Raw genomic sequence first — 18412 nt, forward strand, 5'->3', positions numbered from 1 at the left:
TTTGACCACAAGTCCATCAGGCGGTGGTTGGCACGTAATATCCTAGAGGCCCTGTGGGAAAAGGAGATGGTGGATCCTGTCGGATGGCTCCCTGAGCAGACTGTTAAAGTCATTTGGCAGAATGCCTCATCGCCAGAACTTTCCAACAAGCACCAAGACGTAGCTTGGCTGGTGGTGAGAAAGGCCCTCCCCATCAGATCCTTCCAACACGCCAGGAGTCTCACCCCCTCTGCACATTGCCCTTGAGGTGGCTGTGGTGGGGACGAGACCGTTGTTCACCTCCTTGTGGATTGTGCCTTTGCAAAGAAGAGATGCAGTGGTTTCTATCGAGGTTCATCCCGAGCAGCTCTGTGACACAGGACTCTGTGCTCTACGGGTTGTTCCCAGGGACACACACCGAGACAAACATCAACTGCAGCTGGAGGACCATCAACTCGGTGAAAGACGCTCTTTGGTCTGCCCGAAACTTGTTGGTCTTCCAGTGCAAAGAGTTGTCCCCGACCGAGTGTTGCAGACTGGCACATACCAAGGTCCGGGACCATGTGCTGAGGGACGCACTAAAGCTTGGGGCAGGGGCGCAAAGGCCCAATGGGGAAAGGTCGCTGTCTAAGACCTTTCTGCCACAGCGCACCGAGGTGCTGGGAAAGGTATAGACCCCTCGGGCTGTACAGCTCACAATAAGTGTATACAGTGAACACTAAATGTACCATAATTGTATTGAAGCACCTCAGAGTGCAACATGATGTATGTTGATAACTCCAATCCCATTGCACTGACTGTCTGTAATGACCATATTGTAATGACTGTAATATTCATTGATTGTATTGAAGCACCTCCTGATCCATGTGTAAAAGTTAAATATTTGTACTTTTTGTGATGGTCATTTAGAAATGTTTTATGTTCTTTTAAATGTTTTATGAACAAAGTATATTTTTCCAAAAAAAAAGCATGCGGAGTAGGTCCACCCACTGTGACATGTACAATTTACCAATGCAAAGGGCTGGTTTCTGCACCATGAGGGATTCCAGAGCATTGGTTTCTTGATGAACACCTTGTGATAGCAGGCTGTCAATCAATCAGTGAGGAACCGCCCCCGCCCCCCCAAACCGTGCTGTGATTGGTTCAGATACTGCTCATTTAATTGGTTGTCATGTCCGGGCCGTGATTGGCTAATGGCGCGTTTACGTTGCCAGTGAGAGTCAGAGCTATTGGTGGACTGTGTGCGTGCTGCGATTAGTTCGGGTTGTGATTGGTCGAGCTGCGCTCAGGCCGCCTGTGATTGTTCGAGATGTTCGAGACGGTTGTGGTTGGTCGCTCCATGCATTGTGCGCCTGTGATTGGTTAAACTGTTGTCCTGCAACTGTGCAGCCTGCGAATGGGCGGTCTGTACCCGGGCGATCAGTGATTGGTCGGGATGTGAGGGGTCACTGATTGGTCGGGCGGTGCTGATTCAGTGATTCGTCGGGCTGTGCGGGGACAGTGCGTGTTCGGCCAGTTAGAGGTCCGTGATTGGTCAGGCTGTACCCAGGAGGACAATGATTGGTAGGGCAGTACGGAGACTGTGATTGGTCGGGCGGTGCGGAGTCAGTGATTGGTCGGAGGGAGGGCGATGAAAATGGCGGCGGATGTGGGCCGCAGGATCCTGAGCGTTAGCGAGAAAATCCGGAGAGCGGCGGCCGGGAGAGAGCCGGTGAGGGACAGACAGGGGCTGGACAGTCCGGTTAGACAGGGAGATCTCCGGGCAGAAAGTGCGATTCTGGAACATTCCCCCCAACAATCTGTGGGGGCCGAAGGTCAGAGGGAGAATGTTCTGGGTCCCGGGAGAATCGCTCACCGGGGGCTGGTACAGTCAGGATGGGCCGAATGGCCGCTTTCTGCGCTGGAATTACTCAGCAGCCATAATCTAATCAACTGGAGCTGATTCCGCCCGGGGTGGGGGGTGGGGGGGTAAATGCCTCGTCCTGATATTCTCACCATTACCCCCGGCAACTGACTCCGCCCCGAGGCCACTGACTCCGCCCCCTGTCACTGACTCCGCCCCCTGTCACTGACTCCGCCACCTGTCACTGACTCCGCCCCCTGTCACTGACTCCGCCCCCTGTCACTGACTCCGCCACCTGTCACTGACTCCGCCCCCTGTCACTGACCCTTCCCGTATCTCCCCCGACGCTGACCCCCCCCCCCCCCCCACGACGCTGACCCTCCCTGTCCCCCCCCGTCACTGACCCTCCCCGTCTCCCCCCCTGACGCTGACCCTCCCCGACGCTGACCCTCCCCGTCTCCCCCCGGCGCTGACCCTCCCCGTCTCCCCCCGGCGCTGACCCTCCCCGTCTCCCCCGCCCCCGACGCTGACCCTCCCCGTCTCCCCACCCCGACGCTGACCCTCCCCGTCTCCCCCCCCCCCGACGCCGACCCTCCCCGTCTCTCCCCCCCGCCCCCGACGCCGACCCTCCCCGTCTCTCCCCCCCGCCCCCGACGCCGACCCTCCCCGTCTCCCCCCCCTCCCCCGACGCTGACCTCCCCCGTCTCCCCCACCGACGCTGACCCTCCCCGTCTCCCCCCGTTGCTGACCCTCCCCGTCCCTCCCCCGACGCTGACCCTCCCCGTCCCTCCCCCGACGCTGACCCTCCCCGTCTCCCCCCCCCCCGACGCTGACCCTCCCCGTCTCCCCCCCCCCCCGACGCTGACCCTCCCCGTCCCTCCCCCGACGCTGACCCTCCCCCCCCCCGACGCTGACCCTCCCCGTCCCTCCCCCGACGCTGACCCTCCCCCCCCCGACGCTGACTCCCCGTCTCCCCCCGACGCTGACTCCCCGTCTCCCCCCGACACTGACCCTCCCCGTCTCCCCCCCTGACGCTGACCCTCCCCGTCGCTGACCCTGCCCGTCTCCCCCCGTCGCTGACCCTCCCCGTCTCTTCTCTTCCCCCCCCCCCGATGCTGATTCTCCCCATCTCCCCCCCCCCCCCCCGACGCTGACCCTCCCCGTCTCCCCCCGGCGCTGACCCTCCCCGTCTCCCCCCGGCGCTGACCCTCCCCGTCTCCCCCGCCCCCGATGCTGACCCTCCCCGTCTCCCCACCCCGACGCTGACCCTCCCCGTCTCCCCCCCCCCCCGACGCCGACCCTCCCCGTCTCTCCCCCCCGCCCCCGACGCCGACCCTCCCCGTCTCCCCCCCCTCCCCCGACGCTGACCTCCCCCGTCTCCCCCACCGACGCTGACCCTCCCCGTCTCCCCCCGTTGCTGACCCTCCCCGTCCCTCCCCCGACGCTGACCCTCCCCGTCCCTCCCCCGACGCTGACCCTCCCCGTCTCCCCCCCCCCCGACGCTGACCCTCCCCGTCTCCCCCCCCCCCCGACGCTGACCCTCCCCGTCCCTCCCCCGACGCTGACCCTCCCCCCCCCCCGACGCTGACCCTCCCCGTCCCTCCCCCGACGCTGACCCTCCCCCCCCCCCGACGCTGACTCCCCGTCTCCCCCCGACGCTGACTCCCCGTCTCCCCCCGACACTGACCCTCCCCGTCTCCCCCCCTGACGCTGACCCTCCCCGTCGCTGACCCTGCCCGTCTCCCCCCGTCGCTGACCCTCCCCGTCTCTTCTCTTCCCCCCCCCCCGATGCTGATTCTCCCCATCTCCCCCCCCCCCCCCGACGCTGACCCTCCCCGTCTCCCCCCGTCGCTGACCCTCCCCGTCTCCTCTCTCCCCCCCCCACCCCCGATGCTGACTCTCCCCGTCTCCCCCCCACCCGATGCTGACCCTCCCCGTCTCCCCCCACCCCGACACTGACCCTCCCCGTCCCTCCCCGACGCTGACCCTCCCCCTCCCCGACACTGACTCCCCGTCTCCCCCCGTCACTGAGCCTCCCCGTCTCCCCCCCGACGCTGACCCTCCCCGTCGCTGACCCTGCCCGTCTCCCCCCATCGCTGACCCTCCCCGTCTCCTCTCCCCCCCCCCCCCCCGATGCTGACTCTCCCCGTCTCCCCCCCACCTGATGCTGACCCTCCCCGTCTCCCCCCACCCCGATGCTGACCCTTCCCCCCCCCCCGTCGCTGACCCTCCTCGTCTCCCCCCCCCGACGCTGACCCTCCTCGTCTCCCCCCCCCCCCCCCTGATGCTGACCCTCCCTGTCTTCCCCCCCACCGACGCTGACCCTCCCCGTCTTCCCCCGACGCTGACCGTCCCCATCTTTCCCCCGACGCTGACCCTCCCCGTCTCCCCCCCCCGACGCTGACCCTCCTCGTCTCCCCCCCCTCCCCCTGATGCTGACCCTCCCTGTCTTCCCCCCCACCGTCGCTGACCCTCCCCGTGTCTCCCCACCGACGCTGACCCTCCCCGTCTTCCCCCGACGCTGACCGTCCCCATCTTTCCCCCGACGCTGACCCTCCCCATGTCTCCCCACCGACGCTGACCTTCCCCATGACACTAACCCTCCTCCGTCTCTTCCTCAGGCTCTTCCTGACATCGCCCCACGCCTTGTCGCTGTTGGCAAGACTAAACCGCCGGCCTTTCTGATCGAAGCCTATCGCCATGGCCAGCGGCACTTCGGGGAAAACTACGTGAGTATTCGTCTCCCCCCCACCCCTACACCCAAAGAAGGAGCAGGGAAGTTGTGGCCTTCGGATAGCCTGAGGTTGTGAAAGGTGCTATATAAATGCTGGTACACTTTGCTCCTTTGTGAACCATGAAGAGGTTGAGCAGTCCTGAGGGGCACTGGCCTCTCCCACATCAGCAACCTCCCCTATCCCCTCTGCAGGTCTTGCCAGTGGTATGGCAGTTACACCGGTCACACTCAGAAGTAGCCTCAGTGCCCAGTTCTCTTTAGTTTAATTATTTCTTTAAATGTATCTATTACCCCTCCCCTCATTACCCCTTGAGAAGGTGGTGATGGGCTGCCTTTAACTGCTGCAGACCTTGTGGTAAAACTGCTTCCACTCTGCTGTTGGGAGTTGTGGAATTTTGACTCAGTGGTGATGAAGGAAGTTTGGTATCCAGAACTTTGTGTAATGTCCATGATAACCAGAAATGCTCAAGCCAAGCAGCATCTGTGGAGAGAGAAAGTCAACATTTCAGGTCGATGGCCTTTCATCAGAGCTGATAAAAATGAGTTTTTAAAGCCAGTGGAAGTGGGGAGGGGGTCGCAAGGACAAAGAGTACGGTGTTTGATAGGTGGAGGCTAGGGAAGATGAACAAAAGATTTCAAGATGCAAAATGTTTATCCAGCATTTTTGCTTCAGGTATCCAGCACCTGTAGGATTTTGCTTTGGTCCATGCGTTATGTTTGTGGGGATCTGCTGTCTCCTTGCAAGAGCCAAGTCTGGATGGTGTCTGACTTTGAGGGAGCTCTAAGTTGGCGGTGTTCCCATGCGTTTCTCGATGGGAGAGGGAGTGGAAGTTTAAGGCGTTCGGTGGGCAAACTGTCAGCTGCTTTGTCCTGGCTGGCGCTGAGCTTCTGATATGATGTTGATCTCTGTTCAAAGCTGCTGTTCATGTTCACAGGTGCAAGAACTGGTGGAGAAAGCCTCTGACAGTCAGGTACAGTAAATCTGTTGATAACCACTTTGCAGGCATTGGCATTCCCTGTTTGTTCCCTCCCTAGCAACTGGTTGACTGACACATTTACCCCCTTGCTACCCCTCCACCACCCAAAACTCTGGCCTTTCCTCCAGTTATACCCTTTGTACAGTTGCTTTGACAGAACAGACCAGTGCTCAAATTCGGGATCTTTTTGTTCCATAGAGTTTCCCTGTGGAGATATGGGGAGGGGAGTGGGAGAGGTGGTCTTTCCCCACAGGGTTATGGGCAGTGTTGCTGGGGTGGGAAGCTGATATTTGGATTTTGTTAGGACAGGTTATTCCAGCCCAGTGGCTAGAGAGTGACAGAAATTGGCAAGCTCCCCCTGCTTCTTTCCAACTGCCCCCACACTGACAGTGATGCCCTCAAACCTCTCTATGCAGATATTCCCCATCCTGGAGCCATGTAGCAGAAAATAAAAGCCCATTCGTGTGGTGCAGAAACTGGAAAATCCCTCTCTAACCCCCTTAGGTTCTCAAGTCTAGTCCAAGAGCTCATCTCCCACCACCCCCCACCGATCAACATTACAGAGTATCTCCTGATCCAGCATGATGTGTATCTCAACTTTGCTCAAATATGTAGTTTCAAAGAAATAATTTCTTGGGACGTGGGTGTTACTGGCAAGGCCGTTGTTTATTGCCCACCGGTAATTGCTCTTCAGCTGTTTAATTGAAGCACTACAGTGTGTGTGGTGAAGGTGCTCTCTCAGTGCAGTTAGGAAGGGAGTTCCAGGATTTTGACCCAATGACAGTGGAGGAACAGTCGCGGCATTTCCAAATGAGGATGCATGCGACCTGCAGATGAGCTGACAGTGTTGCTGTCCACCTGCTGCCCTTATTCTTCTTGGTGGTGGAGGTGTATTGTGTGGGTGATGATGTACAAAGCCCCTGGCTTGGTCTGATTATCTAAATCCCTCTATCTTTTTCTGGTTACAGATTCTCTCCACTTGCCCTGACATCAAGTGGCACTTTATTGGACACCTGCAAAAAAACAATGTCAACAAGTTGTTGGGTAATGCTCCAGCAGCACCTCAAAGTCTATCTCATGTGGGAAACACAACAGGCTCCCACAAACAGCACGTGAATGTTTTCAGTCATGTCAATCGAGGGATAAATATTGGCCTGGGGAAAAACTCCTCACTCTTCTTGGAAATAGTGAACATAAAATCTTTTACATTCGCCTGAGAGGGCAGATGGGGCCCTTGATTTCACATCTCAGTCAAATAATGACACCTGTGACAGTGCAGCACTCCCTCAGTCCTGCACTGTGAGTGTTGCCCTGGATTATACGTTCAAGTCTCTTGGAGCCAATTGCACTACCCACTGAGCCATGGCTGACGCTGCATAAGATAAAAAACCTTGGCCACAGAACAAAAATGTAACTTCATTTCAGCTTTGTCCTGTTATCTAGAACTCTCACAGATGTGCTCCTCGATGACAGTAGTCTGCAGCTTAGTTTAATTTGTGCAAGCAGTTTGTTAGTAATTGTGCAGCTTTAGTCACTCGCGAGGCACACGCTGCTGTTAAAAAACCTCTTTACAGAAATTAGTCTAGTGACACTGTCTTTTGATTTTTTTTTATAAACTTGCCTCCACAGGCACCCCCAACTTGTTCATGATTGAGACCATCGATTCTATAAAATTGGCTGACAAAGTCAACCTGTCCTGGCAGAAGAAGCAAGCTCCGCAGAGGTTGAAGGTCATGGTACAAGTGAACACCAGTGAGGAGAACAGTAAGTACATGTTCACAACAAGTGCCCATTATTCATGGTTGTAACATTCTCCCTGTGGTTAGTGAAGAGGACAGTAGGTGCATGTTTACAGTGAGTGACCATTGGCCACGGTTAGAATCTCCCTGTAGACAGGGTTGTGTTTTTTTTCTCTTGTGGTCTAAATCTTACCATTGGCGCTCAGCTTTGTAAGTGTTCTGATTGCTTGTGAAGTGACGTTGGGTTTTTGCAGTGCTCTCTGAATATTTATTTCAGGAGAGTTGGGAGTGGAAACTACAGTTCTTGAAGCAAAGAAAAAGCTTGCATTTCTACAGCACCTTTCACATCCTCAGGGCATCAGCATTTTCCCATGAATTCAGTCCTCTCTGAAGTTTAGACAGTGGTGTAATGTAGGAACCAAGGTAACCACTATGTGCACAGCAAGCTGCCACAAATAACAGTGTGGTAACCTGTTTGTGAGATTGGTTGAGGAATAAGTACAGGCCAGGAAACTGGGAGAAGTCCTCTGCTGTTCTTCCAGTAATGCCACGGGTCAGTAGAGGAGATCTCGGTTTCATATCTCATTGGAAAGTGCTGGGACAAGGCGGCACTCCCTAAGTACTGCAGTGGCTGTATCAGCCTCGAGACTCTGGAGTGGGGTTTGAAACCATGACCATCTGACTTAGACGGCAGTGTTAACCCACTGAATCACAGCTTACACCGGACCCAGATACCAGGTGATGGACATTGTGCTTTATTGCACCTCAGACCCAAACTGTAACAATGCTGCAACTTCTTCGAGGAGCAATGTGATGAGTTAGAGTGCTGAGTAGGGGCAATGATTCGTGATGAGGTGCAGCCTCTTGTTTCTGGGCCATAAGGTGGTGTCACAGTCCTTTTTCTTGCAGAATCGCTTGACATAAATTTCAGCAGAGAAATCAGTCTGTTGGTCTAATGAGTGTCCATGCTGATTTTTGTCTGATTGTAGGTTAGTAATACTTCTGACAGAGTGACTGGGGCCTGGAAACCACAGGGAGGATATTCAAGCAATTTGATTGGGAAGTTTTTCAAAGCGATTGCAGGATTTTGCTGGAAATCGGTTTTAACAAAACATTTCTAGTGGACACTGCAGCATTTGATGGCTTTGCAATTGGTGGCCTATAATTAACGGTGAAGAAACTGCAGTAACTTGAGCCAGTCGTGAATTTTTTTGCCTATGGATTCAACTTTTGAGACCTGGATATAAACCACCTACCCTCCAATCGGTGAGGCTATGTTTTGCTTGGCAACTCTGCTAACATGGGGGCTGGTAAGGAGGAGACAGGGCAGTAGAGTGGGAGCACACGTAGAATTTCTGCTGTATTCTGTAAATGTTGCCGTTTACTCCAGTCATAAAATCTTACTGCACAAGTGAACCATCACAAGGCTCTTGGTCAGAGCATTAGCAAACAAAATGTTAAACTCACGCACAGGAGATATCAGGACAGGTGACCAAAAGCTTGGTCAAACATGTAGGTTTTCGGGTGTGACTTAAAAGAGGGGAGAAAAGCAGAGAGGTTTAGGGAGGGAATTGCAGAGCTTGGGGTCCAATCAGCTGAAGGCAGGGCTGCCAATGGTGGAGCGATTAAGATCTGAGATGCTCAAGGCCAGAATTGGATGAGCATGGATCACTGGGGCTGGGGGACATTACAGTGATAGACAGGGGTGAGGCAATGGGGGATTTCAAAAATGAGGATGAGAAGTTGAATATTGAGGCATAACTGTTCTGGGAACTAGTGTAGCTGAATGAACACAGGGGTGATGGGGAGCAGGTTGTGATATGGGCAGCATCACAGTTTAGGTTATGACTCTGCATTTTGAGCTTCCATTGAGTAGATGGAGGAATTGCCCTGCTGTTGATCTGATCATAGTTTCCTTTTGCTTTCTCAGGCAAGCATGGGCTATCTGCAGAGGAGACGGTGCAAGTAGTCAGGCACGTCCTCACCAACTGCCCCAGCCTGGAGTTTATCGGGCTGATGACCATAGGAAGATATGGCTATGACCTCAGTCAGGGCCCCAATCCTGACTTCCAGGTAAAGAAAACACAGACTTACATTTACATAGCGCCTCGACAACCTCAGGCCATCCCAAAAAAGCCAACCAAGTACTTTTAAAGTGTTGTCACCGTTGTAGTATAGGATACATGGCAGCCCATTTATGCACAGTAAGATCCCAGTGTGATAATGACCAGGTAGTCTGTTTTTAGTGGTGTTGGTTGAGGGACAAACATTGGCCAGGGCACAAGGGAGGACTCCCCTGATGATCTTCAAGTAGTGTCATGGGATCTTTTATATCCAACTTGGAGAATAGAAGGGGCCTCTTTGAATCACTCATCCGAAAGTGGGACCCTCTGGCAGTGCAGCACCCTCTCAGTGCTGAAGTAGGACTCAGCCTGGGTTATGCTCACTTTTACTGATGCCAGCTTTTAATTCCCAGTTTTCCTTTTTTCATCTGACTTCAGATTGTCAAACTGCCACAGCAGCAATTAGAATGCATGATATCTGGATGCTGTTCCAGTCACACAGTCGGGGAAACGGTGATATAGTGACCATAATCGAGAGACCCCCCCCCAGACTAATGCTGTAGGGACGTGGGTTCAGATCCCACCATGGCAGCTGGTGGAATTTAAATTCAATTAATAAGTCTGGAATTGAAAGCTAGTCTCAGTAATGGTGGCCATGAAACTATCATCAATTGTCATAAAAGCCCATCTGGTTCACTCATGTCCTTCAGGGAAGGAAATCTGCCGTCCTTACCTGGTCTGGCCTACATGTGACTCCAGACCCACAGCAATGTGATTGGCTTTTAAATACCCTCTGAAATGGTTGAGTAAACCACTCAGTTCAAGGGCAATTAGGGATGAGCAACAAATGCTGTGCTTGCCAGTGCCGCCCACATCCATGAATGAATAAATAAAAAACCCACTGTACCTCTGAATGGTTTGTCACAAACAGGGATTGAAGTAACTGACCAAGTTCTGTTGAAACTCCCTGTTACACATAAAAGCAAAAAAAAACTGCTCCAATCCTCTGCAGCTCTGACATCAGAGAGAGAGAGAGAGAGGCAGTTCAGCTTTGAGGCTGATCGCCTTACATCAGGCCACAATCTGGTACATGAGCCATGATCAGGCTCAAGAGGCTAAATGGCTGACTCCTAATCGTACTTTGTGCCCAATAGCTCTCCAGCCCCAAATGCTGGAAGCCAAGGATGAAAAGGCAGAAGTGACGTTGCGTAATCTGACGCTGACTCTCTTCTCTCTCCTGAATTGTCAATTCCTGCACATCAGAGTTCTTGGGCCGGGCAACTCTGTGTTTGCTCTAACTTCAACAGCCCTGCTTGGGTTTCAGTTTTCCCCTCTGCTGCTGTGTCCGGTGATGGTGCACTTGGAGCTTATGCTGCTGCCTCAGTAGCTGCTGCTCTTCAGATAAGCACAGATATGGCCCGGCAAACACCCAGGTACCATCCGGTGCAGTATCATTCAAATTCGTTAGCAACTAGCCACGTGTAGTAATTATACTTATGATTAGTGTATATAAAATGATAAACAGTGTTGTGATCCCAAAACTCTGTGCAGCTGTGATTTTTTTCTTTCTTATTTGTATATTTGTTGTTGAGGTGAAAAGTAGACTGCTTTTTTACCATTTGCTCCCTTGGCTACTGATTAGTGCGAGATGTTGGTGAAGTAAATGCATGTGTGAAGTGTATTCACCTGCATTGTTTAAGTGTAGCTGGTGTTTTCTGCTAAAATGAGTGCCTGTGGTTAAAGCTATATCGCCATTGCACAGCACTGGTCTAATTATTGCTTTTTGTCCTGAGATTACCAATCCACTGAGTCACCTTTTGGTTAGACAGGTATAAAGGAATATGAAATCAAGGCAGCTATATGGAGTTGAGATGGAGATCAGCCGTGATCTAATTGAATGGTGGGACAAGCTGGAGAGGCTGAATGGCCACTTCCTGTCCAACAAGACCTTGCATTTATATAGTGCCCTTGATGGTGTAGAATATTCCAAGGCCCTTATCAAAAGCGCTATTGAGGAAAATTCGGACAGGGAGTTACTTGAGATAGCAGGGCAGATGACTGAATGCTGAGTCAAAGAGGTTGGTTGTAAAGGAGCATCTTTATGAAGGAGAAAGAGGCAGAGAGCTGGAGGCCAAGGCAGCTGGAGGCTCTCCAATGCTGCAACATTTGAAGTTGGGGCTGCTCAGAATGGCAGTTTTGGAGGAGGGCAGAGAAAGGTAAAGTTATAGATTTGGAGGAGGTGAAGGGATAGGCAATGTCAAGGCCATGGAGGGATTTGAAAAACAAGGATGAGGATTTCAAAAATTGAGGCGTTGTTGGCCAGAAGCCAGTTAAAGTCAGCAAGCATAAGGGTTTGAGTGAATGGGACTTGGTACAAGTTAAGATAGCAATTCCTCTGAATCAGGCTTAAGGGATTGAATAACCTTTCCTGCTTCCTCTGTTCCTATTTGTCCAGCTTCTCAGCTTTCCCTGTTCACTTGTTCCTTATATGGAACTTCTGTCAAATATCATCCCATGCTTCATACATTACCTCGATCGAAACACTGACTCTTCCTCAGTACTCAGCAACAGTGTATCCTGCCTCTTCACACCCTATGCTGCTTCTGCCCAATTGGGATGTTGCTTTCTTTGTCTTCCCTGATTCGATCCTACATTGCAGGGGGTGGGGTGGAGGGGCTGGTTTGCCTTGGGGAAGAGCTCACCGGTTACCGTTGAGAGTGTTGGGTCCACCTCTTGACCTGTGTTTTGTTTCTTTGCCCATTCAGGTGCTTGCAGCGCATCGTAAGGAACTGTGTGATCAACTAAACCTGCCTCTGAAAACAGTGGAACTAAGCATGGGGATGTCTACAGACTATGAACACGCTGTAAGTCTCTCTAATTGTTCTGGATTTCCCCTCCAGTGGGCTCCTAATCTCCCGTTTCCTTGCACAAATAAATATTTTTGGTTTTGACTTTAATGCTTTCCAGACTGTGTGTCAAGACAAGTGATGTCTGGGCGGCAGGCTCTCCACTTGCTTCAATTCATGCAGTGTCCCGCAGCAATACAGGCCACTTTGGCGCAAAGCCCAGAATGTGGCGGAGGGGTTGGTTTTAAAGCTGTAGCTCTGTTACCTTGGCTTGCACCCACTCTGCATGTCGCTCAGCATTTCCTGCTGGGGTGGGGGACATGTCCCCTCCTGGCAGTTAAAACTGTGCCACGTGTGGGAGTGACCAGGCTCCTCTTTCCGCTCCCACCACCCACACAGCTGATTGTGATTCCTTCCTCTCTCCCGCAACTCCAAAGCTCCTGACTACTATTAAAAGAACAAGCCAACTTGCATTTCTCATACTTCCTTTGACGTCCCAAAGTGCTTTACAACCAATTAAATGCTGTACTCCTGATGTGTAGTCATTGTTCTAATGTGAGGGAAAACAGCAGCCCATGGTATGTACATGGCAAGATCCCACAAACAGCAACATAAAACTATTCCTCTGAGTCTTTCACCTAAATAAGGGCAAACGTGGAATGTTCACCTGTACCTTACCTAGCTGAAGATTGAGAACATATACTTTGGCAGAGTTTTAAAACCCTGCTGCTCCTACCTCTATTCCCCTATAAACGGTCTTCATGTTGCCTGGCTAGCCTTTAATGCTGGTGTTGAACCTTGCCTTCAGCATCCCTGTCAGCCTCACAGTCAGGTTTCACCAGTTGCTGCTCCCGGTTAACACGCAGTTTCAGTTTTGCAGTCGCAAGTAACTTCAAAGCGAGATGATGAGAATTTTTTTGAACGCAGAGTTGCTGTGATCTGGAGAGCCCTGCCTGAAAGGGCTGTGGAAGCAGTTTCTACAGTAACTGCTTGGAAAGGGAAGAATTGCCGTGCTAAGGGGGAAAGAGCAGTCCATGTGGAAGTAATTGGATGGCTCTTCAGTCATGATGGGATGAACAGTCATCTCCTGTGCTGGAGCATCCAGTGTTTCAAAATGAGCCGATATGTTGGCTTTTTCTTTTAAAGATGGACTTGTGCACGGTTTCTCTAATACCTACTGTACTATAATGGAGCAGACAGGACTGATGAGAATGTTGCAGCTCTTGCAGGGTCCGTGTGGGAACCACTGTTGGGTGCCAGGTGCTGTGGGAAGAGGGTGAGGTGGAGCAAATTTGGAACGATGGGGTGGGTGGTGCGGGCGGTGACTGGCCAAGCCTCAGCCTGTCGAGCACAGGATGCTGTACATTGTTTCTTTTACTGGCAGATACAAGTGGGGGCTACCAACGTGAGGGTCGGCAGCACCATATTTGGAGAACGGACGTACCCTGGCAAGCCGGGCTCGGGCGAGAACTCAGAGGAGGTGGGTGAGCCGGCGGGAATAACGACAGGACTGACTGCAAAGGCACCTTGATTCAAAGGTCGGAAGGGAGAGAGAGAGAGAGAACCTGGATCCCGGTCAACTGCTGGCGGAAGTCACTCTCCCAGAATTTGTTCCACGAATTGAGCCCCACTCAGCAACCCGGGGAATATTTAAATCACTTGTCCAGAGGAATTTGCCTTTGAGATTTTTTCTATCATGTTGGATGTCAATGTAATTGTGTCAGTGCTGCAATCTTCAGCCTTGCACCCTCGGTCATATTACTGGAAAAGTAATCACAGGCTTGAAGTAATAAATTCACAGATTTTCTCCTTGAGAAGGGCGACAGTGATATCATGGACTGGCTTGCTAGGCTACTTCAGAGGCATTTAGAGTGCTGGTGTGAAACTGGAGTCACACGGGAACCTCAGTTAGACAACAGGTCTCCTTGCTGAAATTGATGAAGCGATCAGTTCCGTTATAGGACAATCTGACAGATTCATGATCATTTTCAAGAGCGCAGGAGGAAACCATTGGGCCTGTTGTGTCTGCGTGAGCTCGAAGGGGCTACTGAATGAATCCCACTCTCTTTCTCACAGGCCTTGCAAAACTTTCCTTTTCAAGTACTCATTCCATTCTCTTTTGGAAGTCACCATTGAATCTGCTTCCACTGTCCTTTCAGGCATTGTGTTCCAGATCATCATTACTCAGTGAGAGGAAAAAAACAATAAGATTCCCTTCCCACCTCTGCTTTTGCCAATCACCTGAAATCTGTGTCTTCTCTCTCCAAGGGGAAACAGTTTCTCCTTATTTCCTCAAGCCAGAGAATGTGTTCAAATCCCAGCTCCGAACTTTGTCAATTTGAGTTCAGTATACTTCAAAAATATACCAGAAAATAAGGCTGGAAGTAAGATGGTTACAATGAAAACGATCATGAATCTGTCAGATTGTCCTATAACGGAACTGATAGCTTCATCAATTTCAGCAAGGAGACCTGTTGTCTAACTGAGGTTCACGTGTGACTCCAGTTCCACACCAGCACTCTAAATGCCTCTGAAGTAGCCTAGCAAGCCAGTCCATGATATCACTGTCGCCCTTCTCAAGGGGAAACGAATGGTGGGGAATAAAAGAGGATCTTAGCAGCAATAGCCACATCCTGAAAGTGATTTTAAAAAACAAAACCTTAGTCCCTCTGATTCTGAAACTGACAACTCTGTTGGAGCGTTGAAACGAGTAGCGTGGGACCTGGTGTAAACTCTGACTGCCACCAATTAGAAGGACAGGGGTAGCAGGTACATGGGATTACCTGTCAGCTCCAAGTTCCTCTCCCAAGTCGCACACCATCCTGACTTGGAAATGGACCTGCCATTTCCTCAATGTTGCTGGATCAAAATGCTGGAACTCCCTTCCTTCCAGCATTGTGGGTGTACACACAACCAAATGGACTGCAGTTCACCACCAGCTACTCCAGGAACAGCTGGGGGTGGCCTTGCCTGCAGCCCAGTCCCTGAGAATGATTTAACAAAGTCCTGCTGTCAGGGCTGATGCCAGTTTGAAGCATCTGTTGGAGGAATGATGTGGAGAAATAGGGGGAGACGGTGCTGTCGTGCTAATGTCATTGGATTCGTCATCCAGAGGCCCAAGCGAATGTTCTGGGGGCAAGGGTTCAAATCCCACCCTGGCATCTGGTGGAACTTAAATTCAGTTAATAATCTGGAATTGAAAGCTGGTAATTCTCCGTAATAGTGAGTGAAACTATTGTCGAGTTTCCTAAAAACCCACCTGGGTCATTAATGTCCTTACCCGGTCTGGCCTGCATGTGGCAGTTAAGGATGGGCAACAAGTTCTGGCCTTGCCAGTGATGCCCACATCCCATGGAAGAATATAAAAAGGAGTTGGCTGGTGCCCTGGCAGATAAAAACTGCACCACTTGAATCAAGCTCCCAACACATTTGACTTCAGATCGCTTCCACGTGGCAAGTTGATTTTTTTTTAAAAAGCCCAGTTGTCCCCGGGTAAATCTGAACGTATTGAGCAGAGTCCAACACGGGGAAGACACTGTCAGTCATTCCACCTTCCCTCTGTCTATCCCCATGTTAACTTACTCTCTACGCGTTTTTTTGGGGTTGCCAACCATCTGGGATTGCCCTGGTTCCTCCAGGAATTAAAGATGAATCCTCTGGGCAGTAGAGCAAACAAAACCAAGGGGAGAACAATACTTGTGGATTTTTAAAAAAACAAATTCTCTCGGAAACACAAGTTTGTCTGGGTGGGGCTGTGGGTGGGAGATCACGTGATGAAACCTCCGGGAATATGTGGCAACCCTCGTGACGAGGCAAAAGCCAAGCGTGTGCCTCCTCCATAGTCACTGTAGGTGGAGGCAGTTTGAGAGTGGAGTGGGGCACAGAGTCTTGCACTTAAGTTGGTCCCTTATAAAATAGTTGTCAGCAAATCACAGTCGAATGCTCCCTTACCTGCGAATGGTCTTGTACTATTAAAAGGAAGGGAATGTAGAAAATACAGAAGATTTAATGTGTAAACTGCTGCTTGTGACTAAATTTGCACTAGGTCCTGTTCACCCATCAGCTCTGTCCTTGCCAACCTACGTTAGCGCTCTCTCTGCCTCTCGAAAAGACACTCTTTAAAACCTACGCCGTTGACCATGCTTTTGGTCACTTGCCCTTATATCTCCTTTTGTGGCTCAGTGTCAAATTTTGGCTGATTATGTCCTTGTGAAACTCCTTGGGATGCTTTACCATGTCAAAGACTTTGTATAAATGCAAGTTGAATAAATGAACTGTTGATGTTTGGTGTATTGCTGTGTGTTTGAGTCACTAGAGGAGGAAGAAGCAGTTGAGCTGCCAACCACAGCATGTTTGAAGTAATGCGTTGTGATGGCTCGCTGTTATGGAATTGGTGAGGTTGGGTTGTACAGTCCTCCCCAGACCCCAGCGGTGAAATGATGAACTTGCATTCTCTGAACTGTAGCAATGTCCTTGAGTGTGAAACAATGAGATGCGCTTCATTTGGTGCTGGGGCTATCTCGAGGCCTCCAGTAAGCAGCACGTATATTAACCATAGCTTCAACTCGCCAATGCTTTTCCATAAATGTGGTTTTAATAATTCTCAGTGACATGAGCATTGTTCAAAAGGAATCAAGTAGAGCATGAGTATCAAGTTAAGCTTAAAAAGTGACATTCACTTGCTATCTGTAAAAGGTGAAAGCATTGCTCCTGTTTCTTTATGACTTGATAAGCTTTGCACTAACTTGCACTGTAACACACCTCATTAATTCAGATACAGGGGAAAATAGATCAACACATGAGGGAGAGGGGGCTCATCTGGAATATAAACATCAATGTAGACCTATTGGGTAGGGCTGAATGGTGTTTCACTGTGCTGCACGTTGTGTTTTTGTGAAAGAATTTTGTATATCTACACCACAGACTGCTGGTGGACCTCATGCACATACACAATGGGCTTTAACCACACCGCACAATCCTGTCCCATTGGTTCAAGGCATTGCCAATGTTATATACACCTCTTTAAAAGCAGAATAATTGAGAGATCAGTTGATGCAAGGACTTTGACCCTGGAGTCTGGGGAATAGACTCATGTTTAGCCTGGATTGAAGAAGCTTGCTCTGCAAGCTATAAAATACATTTGGGCTTTCTAATCCATTCATACACAACATGCTGTTGATCTTGGCAATCAAAAATGTGACATTGCAAGTGCTTATCGATGCTGAAGCATTTGTTCAAGAAGTGTAGAGGGAGCTTTACTCTGTATCTAACCCCGTGCTGTACCTGTCCTGGGAGTGTTTGATGGGGACAGTGTAGAGGGAGCTTTACTTTGTATCTAACCCCGTGCTGTACCTGTCCTGGGAGTGTTTGATGGGGACAGTGTAGAGGGAGCTTTACTCTGTATCTAACCCCGTGCTGTACCTGTCCTGGGAGTGTTTGATGGGGACAGTGTAGAGGGAGCTTTACTCTGTATCTAACCCCGTGCTGTACCTGTCCTGGGAGTGTTTGATGGGGACAGTGTAGAGGGAGCTTTACTCTGTATCTAACCCCGTGCTGTACCTGCCCTGGGAGTGTTTGATAGGGACAGTGCAGAGGGAGCTTTACTCTGTATCTAACCCCGTGCTGTACCTGTCCTGGGAGTGTTTGATGGGGACAGTGCAGAAGGAGCTTTACTCTGTATCTAACCCCGTGCTGTACCTGTCCTGGGAGTGTTTGATGGGGACAGTGTAGAGGGTTCTTTACTCTGTATCTAACCCCGTGCTGTACCGGCCCTGGGAGTGTTTGATGGGGACAGTGTAGAGGGTTCTTTACTCTGTATCTAACCCCGTGCTGTACCTGCCCTGGGAGTGTTTGATATGGACAGTGTAGAGGGAGCTTTACTCTGTATCTAACCCCGTGCTGTACCTGCCCTGGGAGTGTTTGATATGGACAGTGTAGAGGGAGCTTTACTCTGTATCTAACCCCGTGCTGTACCTGCCCTGGGAGTGTTTGATATGGACAGTGTTGAGGGAGTTTCACCTGTACTTGCCTGGGGAGTTAGTATATGCTGATCTCGGGTGTATACAGATTACTGATAAAGTATATGCCCTTGTGGATATTTGAAGCTGGTTTGATGGTGTGGTGCAGTGCCTTATGTTTACTCCAGCCCTTTTGTCACTACATTGGCCCGGATCTTATGTGGAGTGGCAGGTATCGTCGGATTGTCGCTCCGTGTGAAAATTCTCCCAACTC

General features: G+C 51.0%; 1 protein-coding gene across 2 annotated transcripts; it reads left to right on the forward strand.

Moving 5' to 3' along the window:
* Positions 1-1506: 1506 nt before the first annotated feature.
* Positions 1507-16471, forward strand: plpbp (pyridoxal phosphate binding protein). Of its 2 annotated transcripts, XM_078565392.1 has the most exons (10): positions 1507-1520; positions 1602-1690; positions 4444-4551; positions 5492-5527; positions 6502-6577; positions 7163-7297; positions 9203-9345; positions 11791-11907; positions 12101-12199; positions 13566-16471. In XM_078565392.1, exons 2-10 carry the CDS (start codon positions 1610-1612, stop codon positions 13710-13712), a joined length of 942 nt encoding a protein of 313 aa, XP_078421518.1. In that variant the 5' UTR covers positions 1507-1520; positions 1602-1609; the 3' UTR covers positions 13713-16471. The 2 variants fall into 2 exon arrangements, with proteins under 2 accessions (XP_078421518.1, XP_078421519.1); XM_078565393.1 differs by lacking the exon at positions 11791-11907.
* Positions 16472-18412: the final 1941 nt, after the last annotated feature.

This window comes from Cetorhinus maximus, chromosome 20, assembly GCF_964194155.1.
Source record: "Cetorhinus maximus chromosome 20, sCetMax3.hap1.1, whole genome shotgun sequence".
NCBI lineage: Eukaryota > Metazoa > Chordata > Chondrichthyes > Lamniformes > Cetorhinidae > Cetorhinus > Cetorhinus maximus.

Coding starts and splice junctions, on each gene's coding strand:
- plpbp (XM_078565392.1), top strand. CDS start 1,610: ATGAAAATGGCGGCGGATGTGGGCCGCAGGATCCTGAGCGTTAGCGAG. Junction 7,298..9,202: donor GAACACCAGTGAGGAGAACA/GTAAGTACATGT, acceptor TTGCTTTCTCAG/GCAAGCATGGGCTATCTGCA. Junction 11,908..12,100: donor CCTCAGTACTCAGCAACAGT/GTATCCTGCCTC, acceptor TTGCCCATTCAG/GTGCTTGCAGCGCATCGTAA.